Genomic DNA, 26,622 nt, shown 5'->3' on the forward strand with positions numbered 1-26,622 from the left:
ACAGAAATGAGACAAGTTAAAAACTTGCACAAAAATAAATGTATTTACTAATAGTAAAATTACTTTTCTGGTCTTGCTGGTCTAACTGAATGAAAATGCTGTTCAGTATTATTTACTAGTAGTGATGACAATTTTTTCTTTATTGATGATGATATTAAAATAACTTGAGGATCTTATACAGTACTTACTGACTGATGCTCATATTAAGAAGAGCCCAGCTGGTGAACAGCAGGTATGGGAAGGGGGGACTATGTAAAAAACTAACTCTTCTGCATGTGCAGTTTTTAATGTTTCACTTACTGTCAGTATGTTGTACTGATCAGAAGATCTGGACCTGGGGTCAAGAGCTGTATACCTGTTTGCACTGAGATCATCATTCTGCAGGGAAACAAACAGAATACATACATGGGTTTTATGGTTAACAAGGACCAGAGGTGGGTAATCCAGGGACCAGAATGGAGTAAAAGTCCTGCCATATTTTTGCTCCACCCATGAACTCAGCAGCTGATTTCACCAGATGAGGAACCAAGCCATTCCTTTCAAGTCACAAACGAGTCTGAAGTCAAATCCCAAGTCATCAAATAGTTAAAGTCAATGAGATAATTAAGAGACTAATTAAATGATGATTGTGCATTAGTGATGAACACCTGCCATTATTGTGCGTTACAAAGGATCAGATGATGATGTTTTATTGGTTAAAATGATGCCACCATCATGGAGATCAGTGTTTGCTTCAGTTGGGCTCTTGACCTTTGGCTTCTTGTGTTAGATATTTCTCTGCAAAAGTGCACGTGCTGTTAAAAAACAGTGCAATCAGTGCAGTGCAGCAAACTCTTACTAGCTGCTTTTGCACGATTAAGTAATTATAAGGCATCAGCCTGTTTATTTACCTAAAAAAAATACCTTATGTTCAGTTTTTAAATAGCCTACATTGTGGAACTGCCACATGCAAATGAACCGTTGGTTTAATATTGATAATTAATTTGAAATATAATGTATGTAATGCATATACAGTTTTGAAACCTTGTTCTAATAAGACGCACAGACAACATGACCCAGCAAATGAATCTGATGGTGACAACAAAAAAAAAAAGCTTCAAGCTGAAGTGCATGCTGGGTAACACCAGAGTAAAAAACTCCCATTATGCACTGTAGCATGGATAATTATTGTAACCACTGTTGAGGATCATATGATAAGTGCTCATGTCTGAAATCCTGAGCCTGTACAATTTTCCCCCCAATATTTAAGCATTACAATAATATTGAACCTCATGTAACAAACCAAAGAGAAACACCCTCATGAAGATCATTTAAATGTTTTATATGATAAAAGGGCAGTATAATTTGCTATTTCAAGTTTTTTATTCAACGTTGTGTTAATATCTACCATGTTACACAATTGCAAGTGTTTAAAAGCAAATTACTTATTAAAAGGGTCAAGAGCCCAACTAAAGAAAACACTGATCTCCATGATGGTGGCATCATTTTAAACAATAAATCATCCGATCCTCTGCAATTCTTAATATCAGCAGGTGTTAATCATTAATGCACAATCATCATTAATTAGTCACCTAATTACCTCACTAACTTTAACTCTTTTAGGACTTGGGATTTAACTTGAGACACATTTGTGACTTGAAAGGAATGACTCGGTTCCTCTGGTGATATCAGCTGCTGAATTCATGGGTGGAACAAAAATATGACAGGACTTTTACTTTCTGACCCCTGGACTTTACACCTCTGTCTGTAATATATCTGCTTGTTTTTACACATGTTGGCCACCAAGTGGTATTGTGAGCAAATTAAGTTTCCAGAAATTAACCCTTTTGTGAACCACTTGGCTGAAAAACTTACAGCTTCATGAGGCCTCATCTTCCTATCACTACTTGGAAGGAATGACTTCACTGTAAAAAGTGTTTCCCTATATGTATTCAGTAAAATTGTGTCAAAAATGTAAAAACAATATTATTAATTAAATTTAACACATTTTAATTAAGTAGAAATAATCATTAAAAATGAGTAGAATAACATGAAAAAAATAAGTAAAATTTACATAAAAATATTGATTTCATTGGACAAAAAACAAACAGACAAAAAAAAAAAAAACACTACACTGTAAAAAGTGTTTCCCTATATTTATTCAGTAAAATTGAGTCAAAATTTTACAAGCAATATTATTTATTAAATTTAAAACATTTTAATTAAGTAGAAATAATCATTAAAAATTAGTAGAATAACATGAAAAAATTAAGTAAAATGTACATAAAAATATTGATTTAATTGGACAAAAAACAAACAAACAAAAAAACACTATGCTAAAGAATACTATGTTATGCATGCCAGGCCAGTAGTTGGCGATCATGAAACATTATATGCATGCACATGACATGGCTGATGTTTTTACAAATTAACATTTTTGTTGCTTACATAGATATGATACAGGCATCATGTTCAAAAGGCTGTGTCTTAAGGCCCCCCAAACAGAGTTATTGAAGACGCCTAAAGTTCCCAAACAGGGTAAATTGTTGGTTACCATTACAGTGGTCAGTGTTTGCTTTAGTTGTGTTCTTGAACCTTGATGTTTTAACATTACATTTTGCTTTGCTGTTGTAACTCAGTTATAACAGCTAGACAAACTAAGAATTAAGATGATCAGGTAGTGATGGTCATGCTACTACATAATCTTTATTCTTCCTGAATATCTGAACTCATTCAGAGTCTGATCTTTGAGACAAGATAACATTCATTGTGGCAGCCCTGTGATTCAGCAAAAAAAGAAGTGGAATTTTCAGTGTAAACCAGAGTTTGAGAATTCTGTTTAAAACAGAGAAAGGGGAACTTTCTTTTGACACACAGTCACATCAAGAACCAGCGTATGAATCTCAAGAATGGTGACAAACTGTAAGAATCACAAAACAAGCTACTATAGAATTGTTGCTCATTATTTATTCATGCCGCAAAGCATGATGGGAGCCATAAAATGAGTTTTGATTGGTGGCACCCAGAATGCAGTGCAACATGCTTTTTGATGGTCATCATTGTTGAGGTTATCAGGTTGTTTCTTGATGTCTGTGTGTCTAAATGAAAACACTTTTCTTTTTTAACAAGGTTTTGATCAGAGGTGCTTCTAAGAATTGCTCTGATAATGCTGAAAACACCAGAGCTTATATTGTTCAATCACAGGACACATGTTATTGATAAGACACAACCAACTCAGACCAAATGATGATGTAAAAACAAATAACATCACCTGGTCGCATTTCCTTCTTGGCTTATCTAGCTGCTGTATCACAACTAGCAACCAAAAAAAAATCTGTTTAAAATTTTAAGGGTCAAGAATCCAACTAAAGCAAACACTGACCACTACAATGGTAAATTGTTATTATTTTTTTCATTCAGTGATTCGGTTTGTGAACTTTAGGTGTCTTCAATAACTGTTTTGGGGGCATTACAACCTTTTGAACATGATGCCTTTATCATATCTAAGCAACACAAATGTGAATTTGTAAAAAGGCTGATGTCATGTGCATGCATATAATGTTTTCGAAGGGTGTTTCATAATCGCCAACTACTGGCCTGGCATGCATAACAGTATTCTTTAGCATAGTGTTTTTTTGTTTGTTTGATTTTTGTCCGATGAAATCAATATTTTTATGTAAATTATACTTAATTTTTTCATGTTATTCTACTCATTTTTAATGATTATTTCTACTTAATTAAAATGTGTTTAATTTAATTAATAATATTGCTTGTAATTTTTGCCACAATTTTACTGAATAAATATAGGGAAACACTTTTTACAGTGTAGGGAAACACTTTTTACAGTGTTGGTTCTTCTGATGAAATCAGCTGCTGAGTGGAGCAAAAATATGGCAAGACTTTTATTTACTGCAAATAAACTTATATTTAAAGTAAACACTGACCTCTGTAATGTTAACTACATACTTTATTAATTTAAATTTTCAGTAAAACGAAGCTGGTTTCACACTTAGTGCATAAGGGTAATGATGGCAAGATGAAGCCTCATGAAGCATTAAGATTTTCAGCCAAGTGGTTTACAAAAGGGTTAATTTATGAAAACTTAATTTGCTCACAATACCACCTGGTGGCCAACAAGTGTAAAACAAGCAGATATATTACAGACAGAGGTGTAAAGTCCAGGGGTCAGAAAGTAAAAGACCTGCCATGTTTGCTCCACTCAGCAGCTGATTGCGTTACGGAGGATCAGATGATGATGTTTTATTGGTTAAAATGATACCACCATCATGGAGATCAGTGTTTGCTTCAGCTGGGCTCTTGACCTTTGACTTCTTGTGTTAGATATTACTCTGTAAAAGTACACATGCTGTTATAAAGCAGTGCGATCAGTGCTGTGCAGAAAACTACTGCTAGCTGGTTTTACATGATGAAATAATAATTAGGCATCAGTCTGTTCATTTCCAAAAACTATTTTATTTCACTTAACATATGTTCAGTTTTTAAATAACCTACCCTGTGGAACTGCCACATGCAAATGAACTGTTTTAATAGTTATAATGGATTTGGAATGTAATGCATATAAATCTTTGAAGCCTTATTCTACTAAGACGCACAGACACCATGACCCAGCATATGAATCTCAACAAAATGCTGCATGCTGGGTAACACCATTGTAAAAACTCCCATCATGCACTGTAGCATGAATAATTATTGTCACCACTGTTGAGGATCATATGATGAGTGTTCATGTCTAAAAAAATATTTAAGCGTTTCAATAATATCTGTTCAATCTGACTTTTTGGGTAGTTCAGTAATAGCTGAACATCATTTAACAACCACAAGTGTTTACAAGCAATTTACTTTTAATTATTAAAAGGGTCAAGAGCCCAACTAAACCAAACACTGATCTCCATGATGGTGGCATCATTTTAACCAATAAATAATCTGATCTTCTGTAATTCTCAATAACAGCAGGTGTTCATCACTAACGCACAGTCATCATTTAATTAGTTACTTAAGTATCTCATTAACTTTAACTCTTTTAGGACTTGGGATTTAAATTGAGAGTTGTTTGTGACTTGAAAAAAATCTTAGTTCCTCTGATGAAATCAGCTGCTGAGTTCATGAGTGGATTGAAAATATGGCGGAATTTTACTTTCTGACCCCTGGACTTTACACCTCTGTCTGTAATATATCTGCTTGTTTTACACTCGTTGGCCACCAGGTGATACTGTGAGCAAATTAAGTTTCCAGAATTTAACCCTTTTGTGAACCACTTGGTTAAAAATCGTAAAGCTTCATGAGGCTTCATCTTGCCATCACTACATAAGGGTCTTAAAGCTGAAGCTGGAGGTCAGTTGCTGCTTTTGTGTTTCAGCTTGTTTCTGTTTATGTTCCTGTTTAACTGTCCCTCAGTGATTTTGCTTGTTATAATTAGGTGTTCATCAGTGTCTGAATTCATTCACTTCCTTTCATTCACTCAGTCAAGTAAACTAATGTAGGGAATTATGAATGAGGGTATAATGTGTGATTTTTTAAGCACAGCATCTGAGTGTCTTTGAGCTCTGTTAATAAACGGTATATACATGTAGGCTGCTTTCTCGAAAATGACAAATATTACCCAGATTGCATTATTTTTTACATTATTTTATTAATATTCTTTTTTTTTTCAGAACATTGTATGTTACTGTTAGATTATGGCCATTTTCTATAGCATGGGTTTACAGTGTAGGAAAAAGATAGCTTTTATTATTTGACATATTTTATTCTGTTGTTCTTTCATCTCCTCACCTCATACTCATGTATTGCAGATCTTCCATTCGTCATTTTTCTCTTACTATGAAAAAAAAGACCGAACAAAACAGAAAGAAACATAAACAATTTAATATAATTAATAATAAGTTAATAATTACATTTATATACTATTATTATATAATATAAAATAAAATAATATTAGCTTATTATGTTTACATTTTAAATAGTACAATGATGCTTATGATGATGATTAGTCCTCCAGATACCACTGTGATTTGAAACACTGTCCTAGCAGCACTACAGTGAACTGAAAGAGGAAGATAATTTAATCAAATCAACTGTCAAAACTGATGTAAAAAATAAAGGGTGTTAATAAAAGGTTAACCTGTGACAGTAACAGCATCTGATCTCTGAGATCCGTGTTGATTGTGAGCTTCACAGTAGAAGCGTCCACTCTGTTTTGCACTGAAACTCTGTCCAGATCCAACAGAGGAGCTTTGATTCTCCTTAAACCAGCTGAAGTTCAGAGCAGGAGGGTTTGAGTCACTGCTGCAGATCAGAATCACCGAATCTCCCTCCACTATTACACCAGGTCCATTTATGAACACTGAGACGTTTCTAGGTGCATCTTAACCAGACAAATGAAGTGTCACGATCATGTTTTACAATTGTTAACCCACTAATCTGTTTGATACCAGTTATTGAACCATCATTAACTTACACATTATGTTTAAAGTCACAGCATCTGAGTATTGCTCTCCATGTTTGTTTCTGGACTTGCACTTGTATTCTCCACTGTGATCAGAGCTGATCTTTGAGATGCTGTAGATTCTTCCAGATCCTACAAACGTTCCTCCTTTAAACCAGATGATTTCTGCAGGAGGGTTTGAGTCGCTGCTGCAGATCAGAGTCACTGAATCTCCCTCCACTATTTCACCAGGTGGACTGATGGACACTGAGGCACTCTTTGGTGGGTCTAACAACAATAATAGGATTAATACATTATACATATTTTTAATTAGTAATAGGAATTGAAATGATTAAAATGGAATATTAGCATCTTATGGTTGTAATAGACTCACACATGACATTGACAGTAACAGCATCTGATCTCTGAGATCCGTGTTGATTGTGAGCTTTACAGTAGAAGCGTCCACTCTGTAGTGCACTGAAACTCTGTCCAGATCCAACAGAGGAGCTTTGATTCTCCTTAAACCAGCTGAAGTTCAGAGCAGGAGGGTTTGAATCACTGCTGCAGATCAGAGTCACTGAATCTCCTTCCACTATTTCACCTGATCCATTTATGAACACTGAGACATTCCTCGGTGCATCTAAATCAGACATATGAAGAGCTACATTCATTTTTTTATTTTTAACCCTACACTTTAAAACCCAAGAAGTAACTTAACTCAAACCATTTGAATAAACAGATATCCTTAAAAACCTGACAAGTTATGTTTACTCAAACTGTTTGAGGAAACCGATTCCCAGCTAGATTTTTTGTGTTCTAAAAATCTTCTCAGAACAATACCATGATTGTTCTAACAATGTTTTTGGTCACACAAACATCAGGATTCAGTGTATGAATCTCAACAATGGTGAGATGCTTCATGCTGCAATTTATTCTGGGTATATCACACAAAACTCATTCATGTCACCCAGAATGCACTGCAGCATGAAGCATGTCACCATTGTTGAGATCCATACAGCCATTCTTGAGGTCTCTGTGTGTCTAAGCTTTCTCTGGTTCATTAAAAATGTAATTTAAAAAGAACAGACAAAATATTACATAGGTTTGCTAGATCTTATGCATTGCATCTGCTATAGTCAGTAATATTTAATTAATAGTACATTGTATTTATTCAGTAAAATTGTGTCAAAAATTTACAAGCAATATTATTAATTAAGTTAAACACATTTTAATTAAGTAGAAATAATCATTAAAAATTAGTAGAATAACATGAAAAAATTAAGTAAAATTTACATAAAAATATTGATTTCATTGGACAAAAAACAAACAGACAAAAAAAAAACACTATGCTAAAGAATACTATGTTATGCATGCCAGGCCAGTAGTTGGCGATTATGAAACACCCTTCGAAAACATTATATGCATGCACATGACATCAGCCTTTTTACAAATTCACATTTGTGTTGCTAGATATGATAAAGGCATCATGTTAAAAAGGTTGTAATGCCCCCAAAACAGTTATTGAAGAGACCTAAAGTTCACAAACCGAATCACTGAATGAAAAAAATAATAATAATTTGCTTACCATTGTAGTGGTCAGTGTTTGCTTTAGTTGGACTCTTGACCCTTAAAATTATAAACAGATTTTTTTTTGGTTGCTAGTTGTGATACAGCAGCTAGATGAGCCAAGAAGGAAATGAGATCAGGTGGTGTTATTTGTTTTAACATCATCATTTGGTCTGAGTTGGTTGTGTCTTACCAATAACATGTGTCATGTGATTGAACAATATAAGCTCTGGTATTTTCAGGATTGTCAGAGAAATTCTTAGAAGCACCTCTGATCAAAACCTTGTTAAAAAAGAGAAGTGTTTTCATTTAGACACACAGACATCAAGAAACAACCTGAGAACCTCAACAATGGTGACCATCAAAAAGCATGTTGCACTGCATTCTGGGTGCCACCAATCAAAACTCATTTTATGGCTCCCATCATGCTTTGCGGCATGAATAAATAATTAGCAACAATTCTATAGTAGCTTGTTTTGTGATTCTTACAGTTCGTCTGAATATGCTGTTTGTCACCATTCTTGAGATTCATACGCTGGTTCTTGATGTGACTGTGTGTCAAAAGAAAGTTCCCCTTTCTCTGTTTTAAACAGAATTCTCAAACTCTGGTTTACACTGAAAATTCCACTTTTTTTTTCTTTTTTTGCTGAATCACAGGGCTGCCATAATGAATGTTATCGTGTCTCAAAGATCAGACTCTGAATGAGTTCAGATATTCAGGAAGAACAAAGATTATGTAGTAGCATGACCATCACTACCTGATCATCTTAATTCTTAGTTTGTCTAGCTGTTATAACTGAGTTACAACAGCAAAGCAAAATGTAATGTTAAAACATCAAGGTTCAAGAACACAACTAAAGCAAACACTGACCACTGTAATGGTAACCAACAATTGACCCTGTTTGGGAACTTTAGGCGTCTTCAATAACTCTGTTTGGGGGCCTTAAGACACAGCCTTTTGAACATGATGCCTGTATCATATCTATGTAAGCAACAAAAATGTTAATTTGTAAAAAGGCTGATGTCATGTGCATGCATATAATGTTTCATGATCGCCAACTACTGGCCTGGCATGTATAACATAGTATTCTTTAGCATAGTGTTTTTTTGTCCAATGAAATCAATATTTTTATGTAAATTTTACTTAATTTCTTCATGTTATTCTACTCATTTTTAATGATTATTTCTACTTAATTAAAATGTTTTAAATTTAATTAATAATATTGCTTATAAAATTTTGACACAACTTTACTGAATATATATAGGAAAACACTTTTTACAGTGTATAGAATTCCAGATAAAACATACTGACCAGATTACTACATGAGGAAAATCCTAATATTAGCAAGTAACCAACATCATCTTATGACATTTGTCTTTCACTGTTTTGGCTGCAACAAATATAGCTACGACAGTTGAATTAACTGTAACTGAAAGAGTCATACTGCCTAAGTACTGGTCACCATAATGGTGACATCAAACTAAACTATTATTTTCAATAAACCATCAACACCTCTGTTAATCTCAATAAGAACCGTTTTACATTTACGACAGAAATAAATCTTGTTTATAATAAGTGAATTTGGTAATACTGATTTTTGGAGTTATTTACGCGAGAGTTTGACACCAAACAGGGGTTGGGTTTTCACTTTCAACCAACATTTGACTTCTGAGCAATGTCAGTCCACATCTAGTGTGATGGGAAGCTTTATTAGAATGCTAGAGAATAATGTTGTAACAATGTTATCAATAGACATTTTTAGAATGTTTTTAGAGAATGTTATCCTACATTCTGGGAACTAAAATAAAACTAGCCGCTGAAAACATTCCTAGAACATTATACATTTCTAGGTGGGTTGCCTTAAACCATTTAAAGTACTCTGAACTTAATTCCTTTGATTTCACTGAAAGAAGATTTACATTGCAATTAAATAATGAACTGATTAATTGAGTGATAAATGAGCTTTAGTGATAAACAGCTAATGTTAACAAACAGAATCACTGAAGAAAAGAGAAACACAAGAACTACTGCAACTGACTTCAGACACAGTCTTAGATGAAATCAACTGAAATAAAATACATTAAATCTCTCAAGATCTGATTAAGCAACCCCACAAACAGCATCACCAGCTCCACTTATTAATAACCAGACTGACTTTATTTCTGTCAGACGTCTACAGAAGATCTTATTGAGAATGAACTAAGGTTAAGATGTTGATTTATTGTTTCATTTGAAGTAACCATGTTAGAGATCAGTGTTTGCCTAAACACATGGTTTAAATCAAGGCAATCTGTTTACACAAACGGTTTGAGTTAAGTTTACTTGTTGGGTTTTACAGAGCACTAATCTGTTTGATACCATTCACTGAAGCATCAACTCACACATGACATTCAAAGTCACAGCATCAGAGTATTTCTCTCCATGTTCATTACTGGACTTGCACTTGTATTCTCCACTGTGATCAGAGCTGATATTTGAGATTCTGTAGATTCTTCCCGATCCTACAAACATTTTTCCTTTCAACGAGCAGATTTCTGCAGGAGGGTTTGAATCACTGCTGCAGATCAGAGTCACTGAATCTCCCTCCAATATTACACCAGATGGATTGATGGACACTGAAGCATTCCTAGGTGGGTCTAAAAATAAGAAAAAGGATGCTCTAGAAATAAACGAAAATTGTGTATTTCAAAATTTTAAACAATGTGCAGATGATCGTTAACTCACACATGACATTCAAAGTCACAATATCAGAGTATTTCTCTCCATGTTCATTATAGGACTTGCACTTGTATTCTCCGCTGTGATTAGAGCTGATCGTTGAGATGCTGTAGATTCTTCCAGATCCTACAAACGTTCTTCCTTTAAACCAGCTGATTTCTGGAGGAGGGTTTGAATCACTGCTGCAGCTCAGAGTCACTGAATCTCCCTCCACTATTTCACCAGATGGATTGATGGACACCGAGACACTCTTTGGTGGGTCTAAAAAAATGATGAAAATTCACAAGAAATAATCAATAATTATGCATTTCGAAATTTTAAACAATGTGCAGATGATCATTAACTCATACATGCCATTTAAAATCTGACATAAACAATCATTAACAGCACAAAAAAAAGGAAAATTAGTTCACAGTTTAGACGATTTAATATCAGTTTCTTAATCATTATTAACTCACACTTGATGTTTAAAGTCACAGCATCAGAGTATTTCTCTCCATGTTTATTTCTGGACTTGCACTTGTATTCTCCACTGTGATCAGAGCTGATGTTTGAGATGCTGTAGATTCTTCCAGATCCTACAAATGTTCCTCCTTTAAACCAGCTGAAGTTCAGAGCAGGAGGGTTTGAATCACTGCTGCAGCTCAGAGTCACTGAATCTCCCTCCACTATTACACCAGATGGATTGATGGACACTGAGACATTCCTAGGTGGGTCTAAAAATAAGAAAAAATATGCTCTAAAAATAAACAAAAAATGTGTATTTCAAAATTGTAAACAATGTTTAGATGATCATTAACTCACACATGACATTTAAAATCTGACAAAGACGATCATAATATATATATATATATATATATATATATATATATATATATATATATATATATATATATATATATATATATATATGTGTGTGAATTTGCAGATGTTTAGACAATTTAATATCACAGTTGCTTAATCATTATTAACTCACACATGACGTTTAAAGTCACAGCATCAGAGTATTTCTCTCCATGTTTATTGCTCGACCTGCACTTGTATTCTCCACTGTGATCAGAGCTGATCGTTGAGATGCTGTAGATTCTCCCAGATCCTACAATCATTCCTCCTTTAAACCAGCTGAAGTCCAGAGCAGGTGGGTTCGAATCACTGCTGCAGCTCAGAGTCACTGACTTTTCCTCCACAATTACACCAGATGGATTGATGGACACTGAGACGTTCCTAGGTGGGTCTAAAAAAATGAAGAAATAATCAATAATTATGCATTTCAAAATTTTAAACAATGTGCAGATGATCATTAACTCACACAAGACATTTAAAATCTGACATAAACAATCATTAACTGCAAAAAAAATAAATAAAAATAAAAATAGAAAAAAATAAAAATAAAAATGAGTTCACAGGTGTTTAGACAATTTAATATCACAGTTCCTTAATCATTATTAACTCACACTTGATGTTTAAAGTCACATTATCAGAATATGTCTCTCCATGTTTGTTTCTGGACTTGCACTTGTATTCTCCACTGTGATAAGAGCTGATCGTTGAGATGCTGTAGATTCTTCCAGATCCTACAAACATTCCTCCTTTAAACCAGCTGATTTCTGCAGGAGGGTTTGAATCACTGCTGCAGCTCAGTTTAACTGGATTTCCTTCCATCATATTAACAGATGGGCTGATGGAGATCATTGGTTTCATTGGAGGATCTACAGAAACAAATATTTTAAATATTATTTCTAATCAGTAGTTCTTCACTGAAGGCCTCCAAGTATCAGTGTAATGAGCTGAAGCTTTTACATGGATATTGAGAGTGTCACCTGGTCTTGACCAATTCACTCACACAGTGACTCTATTTGACTTAATTGTACAGTGAGCAGCACATTCCATGGCAAAATGTATGGTGGGGCCCCTGACTACCCACAACTGTGGACACATTTGTAAAATATTTTGATTGGATCTTGGTGCACTGATACAAACAAACTGTCCAATACCATTAAATAGAGATGTTATGACTGACTTGACTTGACCTGACTTCTCTCAGAGAGCAATAAGACCTCCACACCTAAAAGTTTTTAATGTTCAAGGAATGTTTTCAGCAGCTAGTTTTATTTTAGTTCCCAGAATGTTCTCCCATAAAGTAGGAAAACATTCTCTAAAAAAATTACAAGAATGTATATTGATAACATTGTTAAAACATTAACCTCTAACATTCCAATAAAGCTTCCCATCATGCCAGATGTAGATTGACATTACATTACAAGTCTAATGTTGGTTAAAAGTGAAAAAACAACCTCTGTTTAGTGTCAAACTCTAGCGTAAATAATGCCAAAAACATTATTACAAACTTCACTTATTATAAACAAGATATATTTGTCACAAATGTAAAAATAAAGTTCTTATTGAGATTAATAGAGGTGTTGATGGTTTATAGAAAAAAAAAAAAAAAGTTTGTAGTTTGAGGTCACCATTACGGGGATCAGTACTTAGGCAGTATGACACTTTGCAATGCTACGTTTTATTGAAATTGTTGTAACTACATTTATGTAAAAAGATCATCAGGTGACATTGGTTTCTTGCTGATGTAAAAATTGTTCTCATGTAATGGTATGATCAACTGGTCTTATCTTGAGCCTAATATATGCTATTAATTTATTTTTAGTGATTGTAGTAGATGTGTTGTAATTCACAAGATCCCACAGATTTATACACTGTAAAACCCGACAAGTAACTTAACTCAAACCGTTTGAGTAAACAGATATCCTTAAAAACCTGACAAATTAGGTTTACTCAAACCGTTTGAGTTAAGTTTACTTATCGGGTTTTACAGTGTAGTAGGGCTTCATGATTAATTGCATGCAATTGTCATGCGTGTCTCCTCAGTAAAGATGGTTCTGTGATTAGTGGTAAATGTCAATCAGCTGCTTTCAAATGGAGCCGCACTTAATATACAGAGCCGTAGTTTGCTGACAAGCTCCGTAATATTGTGTTCATAACCACATGTAATTAATCTGCGATTATGCATGCAATATCTTATCAGCAAACTATGGCTCTGTGTAGTAACCCACCTATAATTGTTTAATGCTCTGGGAATGTTTTCAGCAGCAAATTTTATTTTAGTTCCCAGAATGTTCTGCTAAAACGTAGGATATCATTCTCTAAAAACATTTTGAAAATATCTATTGATAATGTTTTTAGAACATTATTCTCTAACATTCTAATAAAGCTTCCCATCCCACTATATGTGAACTGACATTGCTGGTAGAAAGTGAAAACCCAACCTTTGATTGGTGTCTAACTCTAGCATTAATAACTCCAAAACAGTATAACCAACTTCACTTATTATAAACAAGATTTACTTTTTTCTGTCATAAATGTAAAAAAAAAAGTTCTTATTGATATTAACAGAGGTGTTGATGGTTTGTTGAAAATAATAGTTTAGTTTGACATCACCATTATGGTGATCAGTACTTAGGCAGTATTAAGCCGCGTTTCCACCGCAGGAACTTTACCCAGGAACTAGGGACTTTGGCCTGGTACTTGGTGTGTTTCCACCTCAAGAACCAGGAACTAAATAAAGTTCGGGGTAAAAAATTGCCCCTCAGAAAGTCCCTGCTGGCAAGGTGGTACTTTTTCAGAGTTCTGGAACTTTCGGGGGCGGGACTTTGGCGTTAAACATTCTGATTGGTTGATTTCACGCAGCATTGGTTGAGTTCAAACACCATTTATTCGGATCAACATTTTCTAAATTTTACTGTTATTGTGTCATGAAATGTAATTTTAAAAGTATTTCAGGCGAGAATGTAGTTGTTTAAAATTCAAATCTGATGTTTATTTATATAGACAGCGCCTATTTACAAATGTGTTTCGCCGATCTCTGAGACGGTGAGCTCCACGCAATCAGCCGGAGCTCAGTCCTCATGTATCCGCCGGGAAGCAGCCTCAGCTTGGATAGACCTTCTGATATGTGCCGCTGGCTCTGATGTCTCTTTAGTGGTTAAACATAAAATATAATTCAGCTGCGGGGTAATTCTAACAGGTTTTCTTTGGTCTGTATTCAATTTATCTATATGTTAAAATGAAAATAAAAAAGGCAAATTTATATAATATTTTGTTTCATTGTAATGGCTGTATATAACGTTACACCTATCGCTGAACTAAGTACATTTCTGCAGCTGTTATTATGTTTAAATGAAAACGAAAGGAGGCAGTGGTATTTTATATCCTATTTCGTTTTATTGTAAATATACTGAGGGGAAAATTGCTTTAGCCAAAGCCATCTGAGTTCACGCAGCATTGGTTGAGTTCAACCACCATTTATTTGGATCATTTTCAAATATTACTGTTATTGTGTCATGAAATGTAATTTTAAAAGTATTTCAGGCGAGAATGGAGTTGTTTAAAACTCAAATATGTGGTTTATTTATAAAGACAGCGCCTATTTAAAAAATGTGTTTCGCCGATCTCTGAGACGGTGAGCTCCACTCGATCAGCGGGAGCTCAGTCCTCATGTATCCACAGAGAGCAGCCTCTCCTGGGCTAGACCTTCTGATATGTGCCGCTGGCTCTGATGTGTCTTTAGTGGTTAAACATAAAATATAATTCAGCTGCGGGGTAAATCTAACAGGTTTTCTTTGGTCTGTATTCAATTTATCTATATGTTAAAATGAAAATAAAAGAGGCAAATTTATATAACATTTTGTTTCATTGTAATGGCTGCATATACACATATCTCTGAACTAATTACATTTCTGCAGCTGTTATTATGCTTAAATGAAAACCAAAGGAGGCAGTGGTATTTGATATCCTATTTTGTTTTATTGTAAATAGAAAACAGGGAAAATTGCAGTAGCCAAGACGAGCTGACTGAAGTTATCAAGTATAATATATATATATATATATATATATATATATATATATATATATATATATATATATATATATATATATATATATATAGTTACGCTGCTGTTTATAGATTTACCGGACTTGCGTAGTTGCAGACATCACACTCCCCAGTCGAATGCACAAAGTCTGAACTAACTACCGATGATGCACGTCCAAAATCAGCATACTTTTTTTTTTTTTTTTTTTTTATCAGCAGTACTTTGTATTGAGAAACGCGCGCGGACCTACGTCACCAGTCATTTGCCTAATCTTCCCGGTACTTTACACCGCGGTGGAAACGCAGAAAGCAACAGGTCTGGGGGGAAAAAAGTTCCTGGGAAAAAAGTTCCTATTAAAAATGTTCTGGGTAATTTCGGTGGAAACGCGGCATTAGAGTTTTTTAGTGTTACTGTTCAATTAAATGTTGTAACTACATTTTACAGACTACGAATATGATTATGTATTAATCATCAGCAATCATCATCCTCGGACCACATGTTCTCTTGCTGTTTTGCCACAATAAAGATTATAGCTGTTAAAGAGCAACAGTGACAAGTCAATTATGGTGACATCAAACCAAACCATTACTTTTAAACAGACATACACATCAACATCTAAACCTCTGCTTAATTCTTAATTAGAATGTTAGGGGATAATGTTCTACTAATGTTATTAATAAATTTTTTTAGAATGTTTTAAGCGAAATGTTATCCTATCTTCTCAGAAGAACATTTTGGAAACAAAAATAAAACTTCCCGCTAAAATATTTTTAGAAGAGGGAGAGAGAGAGAGAGAGAGAGAGAGAGAGAGAGAGAGAGAAATCTATATCATGCAAACTTAAATCTGAGCTGAAATTAAAAAACTTAAATCGTTATGTTAAAAATCCTTAACTCACACATGATGTTTAAAGTCACAGCGTCAGAGTTTTTAACTCCATGATTGTTTCTTGACTTGCACTTGTATTCTCCACTGTCATCAGAGCTGATCTTTGAGATGCTGTAGATTCTTCCAGATCCTACAAACATTCTTCCTTTAAACCAGATGATTTCTGCAGGAGGGTTTGAATCACTGCTGCAGCTCAGAGTCACTGAATCTCCTTCCACTATATCACTAGATGGACTGATGGACACCACTACATTTCTTGGAGCATCTAAAATAGCAATAATGAAATGTCTCATCAATGAACATTGATAAAACACACTGGATCAGGCGGATCTATTGTCAGATCTTACCCCAACATTTACTTACACATCACATTCAGCATCACAGTCTCAGAGTATTTCTCTCCATGTTTATTTCTGGACTTGCACTTGTATTCTCCCCTGTCATCAGAGCTGATCTTTGAGATGCTGTAGATTCTTCCAGATCCTACAAACGTTCTTCTTTTAAACCAACTGATTTCTGCAGGTGGGTTTGAGTCACTGCTGCAGCTCAGAGTCACTGAATCTCCCTCCACTATTACATCAGATGGACTGATGGACACCGAGACGCTGTGTGGAGGATCTAACACAGAAAACTTTGACATCATTATGTATCACAATAAATATGACATAATAAACTCTGTTTATAGGATTTAAAGTCATTGTTACTGAACCATATTAACTCACACATGATGTTTAAAATCACAGTATCAGAGTCTTTCTCTCCGTGTTTATTTTTGGACTTGCACGTGTATTCTCCACTGTGATCAGAGCTGATCTTTGAGATGCTGTAGATTCTTCCAGATCCTACAAAAGTTTTTCCTTTAAACCAACTGATTTCTGCAGGAGGGTTTGAATCACTGCTGCAGATCAGATTCACTGAATCTCCCTCCACTATTTCACAAGAAGGACTAATGGACACTGAGACACTCTTTGGTGAATCTAAAGAGAACAAACATGACATGTTTCAAACATAAACATAAGTTCATACATAAAACTAATGAATCTGTACTCACAGGTGACATCGAGCTGAACAGCAGGAGAGATGTAAGTGTGTTCCTGTACACCACAGCTGTATCTGCCTGCATCCTCTCTTCTGACTGACTGCAGCAGGAGTTGATTGTTTCTGTCTCCTCTCTCAGTTAATGGCTGTGAGTTTCTGTACCAGATGAATGTTGCTCTTCCAGTCAGAGCGCAGCTGCTGTTACATGTCAGATGGACTGAATCTCCCTCTGTCACTGTCTCAGGAGCCTCCACTTGAAGATCTGAACACAACACACACATTATATCTAGTGCTGCTGTCATATACTGATTATTATTCAACATAATGCACAGAAGAAGAGTGAAACCTCATCAAAGTCACCTGTGACAGTCAGAGTCACTCCTGGAGCATTGGTCGACAATCCATCAGGTTTATCGGTTATGAATCTGAAATAGTACATCTGTGAATCCTTCTGTGTCACATGACTCAGTCTGATGGTGCAGTTCTGCTGTTCATCTCCCAGATACTGAAGCCTCTGACTGTATCCAGGGTCCATTAAGAGATCTGGATAGCATCCATTTGTTCTGGTCCAGAACGCTTTCATGATCTGATATTCAGTAGGGTATTTATAAGTACAGTAGATTGTCACTGTTGACCCCTTTATTGCACAGATGTGTGAAGAGCCATAACTCACACCCCAATCACACTGCCCATAAACTCCTTAAAACACAAAATAAAGGGATAGTTCACCCATTTAATATAATCACCAACCCCTCATGCCTATCGTATTCATAATAGACCAAATATTGACTGAGGAATGAATGAGGATACAGTTATAGTTAATTATTTATATATATATACATATATATATATATATATATATATATATATATATATATATATATATATATATATATATACATATATATATATATATATATATATATATATATATATATATATATATATATATATATACATATATATATATATATATATATATATATATATATATATATATATAAATCTGACTAAAGTTTACATGTTATTGTAGTTTTGATTAATATAAAAAAAAAGAAAATGATGATTCAAAAGGCAGTCCATGATTGGCAGACCCCCAGCTAAGGTAAAAAAAAAAAAAAAAAAAAAAAAAAAAAAAAGTTTATTTAAAGGATTCATATGATGCTACTAAAAATAACTTTGTTGTGTATTTGGTGTAATGCAATATGTTTATGAGGTTTAAGGTTAAAAAAAAAAAATTCCACATAACATTATTTTTGCTCCTCTATGCCCTCTGAATCACTTCGCTTTTTATAAAGCTCACTGGTCTGAAAAGTGTGGTGTGCTTTGATTGGCCAGCTATCCAATGTGATGCGATTGGCTGAAAACCTCAAGCATGTGACGGAAATGTTATGTCCCTTAACATACTGCGATGCTGAGTGTCCCAGTGTGACAAGACAAAAGCAATAAATCCCATTATAAATGAGGCATCCTAACTGATTATAATGATTTATGTTGTATTTTTATGCATTGCGTTGTGTTGCGTTTCACACTGTGTAAACATAAAACCAAGTCTGCATTTGTTATCTGAGAAATGACAAACAACAAGTGCTGCTCTACACTGCTCAAAACTTGCGTTTGGATAATCTGTGACAAAATATGTAAACCTAACATTCGTCTGTAAAATGCACTGTACACACTCGAATATTTGGGTTGAACTGTTCTGGAACAGTGTTTTTTAATACAACTTAACCTCTGCAATCTAGTTGTGTCCTGTTTTGGAAGACCAAAACTTTCACAATGAAGCACTCATTGTCTACACAACATGGTGGCGACTGCAACAGTGAGAATACATGTTATACCTTATTTCTTTATGTGACCATTTGGGCTGCATTTTGCAAATCTTCCCACACAGTAATGTAGAGATGTGGGGGCGTTTTAGAATGAGCCATTTTAATGAGGCGTGGTTGGCACATAACTTTTTTGTTTAGTGATATTTTCTTAACAGTCTTTCATAACTTATGGCTCAGAAGTGTTCCATATTTTGCTGTAGTAACAACATTCAAGGTGAAAAGCCAACCTCTAATTGGTGTCAAACTCTAGCCTAAATAACTCCAAAAACAGTATTACCAACTTCACTTATTATAAACAAGATTGACTTTATTTCTGTAATAAATGTAAAAAAAAAATCTTATTGAGATTAACAGTGTTTATGGAGCCCCACACATGACATGCTGGAAAATATATAAGGCTAAATTGTGTGCATGATTTACTAATTCTTTACCTCAATGTACTAAAACGTGCACACGATTACTATAGCGGTCACTCAATTTACTAATTGTGCACATGATTTCCTAAATTGTTCCCTCGATTTGCTAAATCGTGTGCAAGTGCAAGTTAAATAGAGGGAACAAATTAGTAAATCATGCGCAAAATTTATTTATTTTTATTTTTTTGTGCGGGTCTACGTAGGCGTTGATGGTTTATTGAAAATTATAGTTTAGTTTGACATCACCATTATGGTCATCAGCACTTAGGCAGTATGAGACGTTTCAGTGTTATCGTTCATTTAACTGCTGTAACTATGTCTGTTATGACAAAAACATTTAGAGAAAAAAACATGTCATGCGGTGATATTTGTTACTTGCTGTTGTTGAAAATGTTCTCATGTAATGACCTGATCTACTGATTTTATCTGCAGTCTAATCTATGCTACTAATTCAATATCATTGACTTTAGCAAATGTGTTGCAACACACAAGATATTGCATATTTATATCATATTTATTTTTGTCTGTTCTTTCTAAATTAAATATTTCATGAATGCTTAGACACAGAGACCTCAAGTATTAGTGCATGAATCTAAAAAAATGATGTACCCAGAATACACTGCAACATGAAGCATTTCACCATTGTTGAGATTCATACACTGAATATTGATGTTTGTGTGACAAAGAAAAGTTTTTCTTTCAAATACTTGAAATTATCAGCTTTAAATTCAGCTGTGTCTCAGGCTGTTAACCAATTGAGTCACATTAGTAAGTAATATGTAGCTAACACCATACATTTGATTAAGCGAAAACAGGTAACCATACTACATGACATATTAATCATCATGTTTTTGCTATAATAAAAATTACAACAGTCAAAGGACATCGTTGACAAGTAAAGTGTCAAATTGCACATTTAAAGCCAACACTTATCACCATTATGGTGACATCAAACCAAACAATTACTTTTAAACAGACATAAACATCTAAACCTATGCTTAAATCTTAATTTTAATGTTAGGGGATAATGTTCTTCCTTAAGAATGTTTTTAGAGTCAGTTCTAGGAACAGAAATAAAACTACCTGCTAAAAACATTTTTAGAAAAACCATGGTAATATTGTAAGAACATTTTTTAGAATAAGAAAATTCTAGCTGAGATGGTATTGGATAACAAATAAAACAATGTTTGTTCTTATTTATAAACAAAATCAGGGTATCTTCCGTCCATTCCAAATCCATTTTAAATTAAAAAACAGAAAACGAAAGACTCAAGAGGATTCAAGTGAGAGAACATGAATTAAATAACGAGAACTGGAAAAATGGGTCGTTTATTCGTTATTCCTTCTAGGTTAACAAACGGAAAATGAGTTTTTGACTTGATTTCTCATTTGTCATTTGGGGTTTAAAAAACAGTTTATGGCTTCAATATTTCATTCGCACTTGTGGGCGGAGCTGAAACGCTCCTTCATCTGATTGGTCGGATCGCTCTGCCTTCAACACGGTCTCCTCAGTCTTTCAGAATAAGAGTCTTACAAGAGCAATGTCTGAAACCAGATGTAGCTGGACACATAATTTGTGTTGCTGCGACTTGCAAGTCACCCCTTTCAATTATTTCTAGGTTATAGTATTGTATGAATATTGTCCCACTGTAAATACAGTGCAAATAGTTATGTCTCCTTGGATAAAAGTGAAGTGGAAATAAAAATCAATAATAGACTGAACTGAACAGTTCCATGTTAATATGTCTGTAACATTTACCATCTCGTCTTTTAAGTCTAAAGGCACTAGGTAGGTGTGTGTGTGACATTCAAAATTAATTGGGACAATTTAAGTCATTTGTGCAAGTACAGACTTGCAGTTTTCCAAAACGTAATCATTTTTATTTGGCAACAGCTGCAGTAGTTAATGTTGTTTTATATTATACAGCTATCATTGAGCTAAGGTGTACCCCCCTACCACCCCATCTATCATTGAAGAACCTGTGTTACACATGAAATTCATGTATTTATCTGTCATTTAAACTTACGTGAATAGAAATACTGTCTTCCCCTCTAGTGGACATTAAGTGTAAGACCTTCATTGCTCAGATAATGAAAGTCACTAGGATTTTTTGAGAAGGACAAAGTCTGACCAGTTACAGCAACGAGTCAGACGAGTCTAAAGATCTGAGCTGAATTTGGTGAAACATTTAAATTTTAGTCGTTGTCAATTACTCTCATAATAAATGATAATAATGTTCAAATATATGTCGGTTTTCTCAAGGCCAACAAAGAAGACTAAAAGAAAAACACCATTCAGTTTAGTATGTAATAAAACTAATATTACAAATTTATTTAATAAATTGAACTATATACATTTTCCCAATTAATTTTTAATGTCACACACATCTACCTAGTACCTTTAGACTTAAAAGACAAGAGTGGTAAATGTTACAGACATATTATCATAGAACTGTTCAGTCTATTATTGATTTTTATTTCCACTTTTTTCCAAGGAGACATACTTATTTACACTGTATTTACAGTGGGACGATATTCATACAATACTATAACCTAGAAATAATTTAAAGGGGTGACTTGCAAGTCGCAGCAACACGAATTATGTGTCCAGCTACATCTGGTTTCAGACATTGCTCTTGTAAGACTCTTATTCTGAAAGACTGAGGAGACGGTGTTGAAGGCGGAGCGATTCGACCAATCAGATGAAAGGAGCGTTTCAGCTCCGCCCACAAGTGCGAATGAAATATTGAAGCCATAAAACGTTTTTTAAACCCCAAACGACAAAATGAGATATCAAGTCAAAAACTCATTTTCCGTTTGTTAACCTAGAAGGAATAACGAATAAACGACCCATTTTTCCAGTCCTCTTGAGTCTTTCATTTTCAGTTTTTTAATTTGAAACAGATTTGGAATGGACGGAAGATACCCTGATTAAACAACTATACCATTTTTTTTTCTGCTGACTCCTTTGCTATAAGAAGAGCCAAAGACACATTGTGACAGTACGCATTTAAAAAAAAAAAAAATAAAAAAAAAAAAATAAAAATAAACTTAATTTGCTCACAATACCACCTGGTGGCCAACAAGTGAAAAACAAGTAGATATATTACATACAGAGGTGTAAAGTCCAGAGGTCAGAAAGTAAAATTCCTACCATATTTTTGTTCCACCAGGTAGTATTGTGAGCAAGTTAAGTTTCTGGAAATTAGCCCTTTTGTGAACCACTCGGCTGAAAATCTTAATGCTTCATGAGGCTTCATCTCGCCATCACTATGTACAACTATACTAAACAATGATCTCCATCATGGTAGTGAAAAAAACCTCTGTAACTCTCTTCTGTAGACATCTGACCGAAATAAAGTAATTCTGGTTGGTAATGTGAATCTGGTGAAGTTGTTTTAGGAGTTGTTTAATCAGATCTTGAGAGATTTTATGAATTATTTTATTTCAGTTGATTTCTTCTAAGGCTGTGGCTGAAGTCAGTTGTAGTTCTTGTGTTTCTCTTTCCTTTAGTGATTCTGTTTGTTAATAGCAGGTGATACATAAACAGCATGATACATAATTTAATGGTAATAAATTTGAATTGATTTACAGGAAACAAACAGTAGAAAAACTGTTATTTACTGGCACCCGTGCTGCCAGTAGATGTTTTTTCTAAATTTTGTTGCCGTTAATTCAAGAAAAAAAAAAAAAACAGCTGTATACTGTAAAACGTAAAAGTCAGATTTACCAAAGGTAAAAAAGTAAATTTGACTAAAATATTTGTGAACATCCATAGAAAAAAAAAAAAAAGTTATGCAAAGTCCCACACTGATAATGAGAGTAAATACTGAACTCCACCGTATTAATGTGTGTTTGCACAAGATAGATCTGTTATGCTGGGTACACACCAAAATATTATGAACATCTTATAAGATTTTCAAAATGTGATAGACTAAAAACATAAGGATAAAAAATCCAAGATTTAACCGTTTTGCTCCTATAGTGTTTGGTATGCCATGATGTGACAAAGACAGCACACCACACTAACAGATTTTCAACCTTGACTTTGAACACAGGAAATCTTGCAAAATCTCACGAGGCTTCAGAATAAGCATGGTGGATGATATGCAGGAAGAAATTGTAATGATAGTGTTAGGAATGAGTTTATACATGACATGTTGTATAAACATTTGTGCTTTTACCACAAATCAACAAGCTGATCCTCCATCTCTGCTGTCCACATCAATTTCATTTTGTGCTGCGGCATGACTGCTTCCATCTTCCATTGATTTCTGATTGGATATTGTTTCATTTCATGTGATAATCTTCAGAGCGTGTGCACATTTGTCCTCGGGGTTCCCCCACACATCAGGATTTCTGATTATACATATTAAACATGTTGAATATTTACGATTCGTGATTGGGGTGGCTCCGACTTTCTTCTGATCAAGTTTGTACACTCTTAACACACCTAGCACCAAGGGAAAATCTGATAAGATAATATGTTGAACCATCAATATAATTGGGACATAGCTAGGATGGTCGGAAGGGGGGAAATTGGCTCAAAATCAGATTATCTTTTGGCGTGTACCCAGCATTATTTTAATGTAATTTTGTTGTGCACCATTGTGCTGGAGAGTAGAGCCTGTGCTTCAGTCAATGATGAGCCACAAACACTGATTCTTGTTGCACTATATAAAAACAATAGGTTAGGAGTCGCTGATATAGTGGTTATTTTTGTGTTAAGTATTTCAGTGCACACATGTGTTCTATAGATGAAAATGAAGTGCAGTGATTTGAGGACAGTGTTCACAGAGCTAACATTGTATGCATGCTAGTTTTTAAACTTGAACTGTTTGAGGCAGTGGGAGTGGAGATAATTCCCATGGTAGAATAATGGTAAAACACTGTAAAAAAATAAATAAATAAATAAAATAAAAAAATAAGAGTTGTAAATTAATGGTCGAGAGCTGTAAATTAACATTACTTTACTTGCACACCTGCTGCCAGTAAATTACTGTTATTTAATGACACATTTATTTTTACAGTGTATGTGACATTTGTTCATCCAATGACTTACCATGAATCATGAGCAGAAACACCAGACCAAAAAGAGGAGCCATTCTGACAGACATCAATTCAATCACAAACGAGCTTAAAAAATGAAAAGAATAATAATAATAATAATAATAATAATAATAACTTTAAAAATTTCTACACTAAGAATTTTTCAATGTGAATATTTCCTATTGAATAAGTCAGTAGGTTGCATGTCAGTATTAACTGGGCTATATTCACATATTAACCATATATTAACACACATAATCTATAATATTCACATAATATTCATATTATAAACTTTTACCATGCTCTGTTGAGTCTGGCCTCCAGCAGTCATGAAGTGATTTCACATTATAAGCGTGGCTTGTTTTATAAAGACCATACAAATAGAAATGTTTCTTCCTTTTTCTTGGGTGCTGCCCACACAAGTAACTATATACAACATGCCATGATCCAATGGCATTTATTTATAATTAAACCCAAAATACTTAAAAAAAAAAAAAAAATCAGTGAATCACAAATGTATTTCCATATAGTAGGCAATTTTTACAGTTTCACTTGCTTTTTTGCATGTAGCAGAAATGAACATATGTTCAAATTTAAATCAAAGAACTGGGTTTTTCCTGGAAAAAAATAAATCAAAAATTCTAAGTAAGATTATTATATATATCATCATTTTGACCCACAGACAGACAAGTTATTTTTATTTATTTATTTTTTTTTACTTCGGTTTACTGCCAGAATGAGAAGTGACAGGAAGTGTTGGGCAGTAGAGGTGGGTGGGTAGGATACGGAATTACCTCATCCAGAACCTCTGCAATGAATCAGAGCCCACCTACAGTGACTCAACATACTGTATGTCTCTGATCGAAGTGATCAAAATGATGCCTGTGTTCTCCCCAGCTCTTCAGCACCCCACATTTTTCTGATATTAATACTGTATGTAGAGAAGAATGTAACTACAGAGCACTCTAAATTGTGTGTGTATGTTTGTGTGTGTGTGTGTGTGTGTGTGTGTGTGTATGTTTGTGTGTGTGTGTGTGTGTGTGTGTGTGTGTGTGTGTGTGTGTGTGTGTGTGTGTGTGTGTGTGTGTGTCTTTTAGTGGCTATGTGTGATGTCCAGATTGTTCCAATTAGCTGAATATTTTGTCACCATTGTTGAGAATCATATGCTGATTGGTGATATCTGTTTGACAGTGTGGGCTCTTTTTTTTTCTTTTCTCAAACTGTCCTTGATGTTTATGTTGTAATATCACATGGTCTGTAAAGTGAAAGCATAAAGTTCTGCAACAGCTAGTTTAAAATAATTTCAGTGAATCAGGCTATTACATGATAGTTAAGCAAGTTACAAGCTCTTTTTAAGCTTCAATCATTTGCTTAGCAAAATGATTTCCTTGTTCAAAGCACTCAAAACACCACACACTAGTAATGGCTGCTGGTTAAAAGTGTGTGAATTCATCAAAAACTAACTGCAACCATAGACCGTAAAAAAAGATGGACAACAGTCAGTTCTTTCCACTATAGAAAAGTGAAGTCAAGTCAAGTCACCTTTTTTATATAGCACTTAAAATAGAAAAAAAAAAAAAAAAGATTCTCAAAGCAATTTAACAACATTAATTAACAGTGTGTCAATAATGCAAAAAGACAGTTAAAGGCATTTCATCATTGAATTCAGTGATGTCATCATTCAGCCCAGTTCAGTTTAAATAGTATCTCTGCAATCATTTGCAATCAAGTCAACAATATCGCTGTAAAGGAAGTGACCCTATTAAGCAAGACAGAGGCGACAGTGGCAAGGAACCAAAACCTTGG

General features: G+C 34.3%; 1 protein-coding gene across 1 annotated transcript; it reads right to left on the reverse strand.

The window, feature by feature from the left end:
• Positions 1 to 6,113: 6,113 nt before the first annotated feature.
• On the reverse strand, positions 6,114 to 24,872 carry LOC127948427 (B-cell receptor CD22-like). The gene is made up of 10 exons (XM_052544859.1): positions 24,830 to 24,872; positions 17,880 to 18,218; positions 17,533 to 17,781; positions 16,845 to 17,099; positions 11,686 to 11,943; positions 11,168 to 11,425; positions 10,716 to 10,970; positions 6,816 to 7,064; positions 6,455 to 6,709; positions 6,114 to 6,361 (listed from the first exon to the last, which is right to left on the reverse strand). Exons 1-10 carry the CDS (start codon positions 24,870 to 24,872, stop codon positions 6,114 to 6,116), a joined length of 2,409 nt encoding a protein of 802 aa, XP_052400819.1.
• Between the last annotated feature and the right edge of the window lie 1,750 nt (positions 24,873 to 26,622).

Source organism: Carassius gibelio, chromosome B1, assembly GCF_023724105.1.
Source record: "Carassius gibelio isolate Cgi1373 ecotype wild population from Czech Republic chromosome B1, carGib1.2-hapl.c, whole genome shotgun sequence".
NCBI lineage: Eukaryota > Metazoa > Chordata > Actinopteri > Cypriniformes > Cyprinidae > Carassius > Carassius gibelio.

Excerpts from the sequence above, each read along its gene's own strand:
- LOC127948427 (XM_052544859.1), bottom strand. The coding sequence starts at position 24,872 with ATGGCTCCTCTTTTTGGTCTGGTGTTTCTGCTCATGATTCATG. Across the intron at positions 17,782-17,879 it reads AGTGACTCTGACTGTCACAG|ATCTTCAAGTGGAGGCTCCT; the intron begins GTGACTTTGATG and ends TGTTGTGTTCAG. Across the intron at positions 11,426-11,685 it reads TGTGACTTTAAACGTCATGT|ACCCACCTAGGAATGTCTCA; the intron begins GTGAGTTAATAA and ends TCTTATTTTTAG.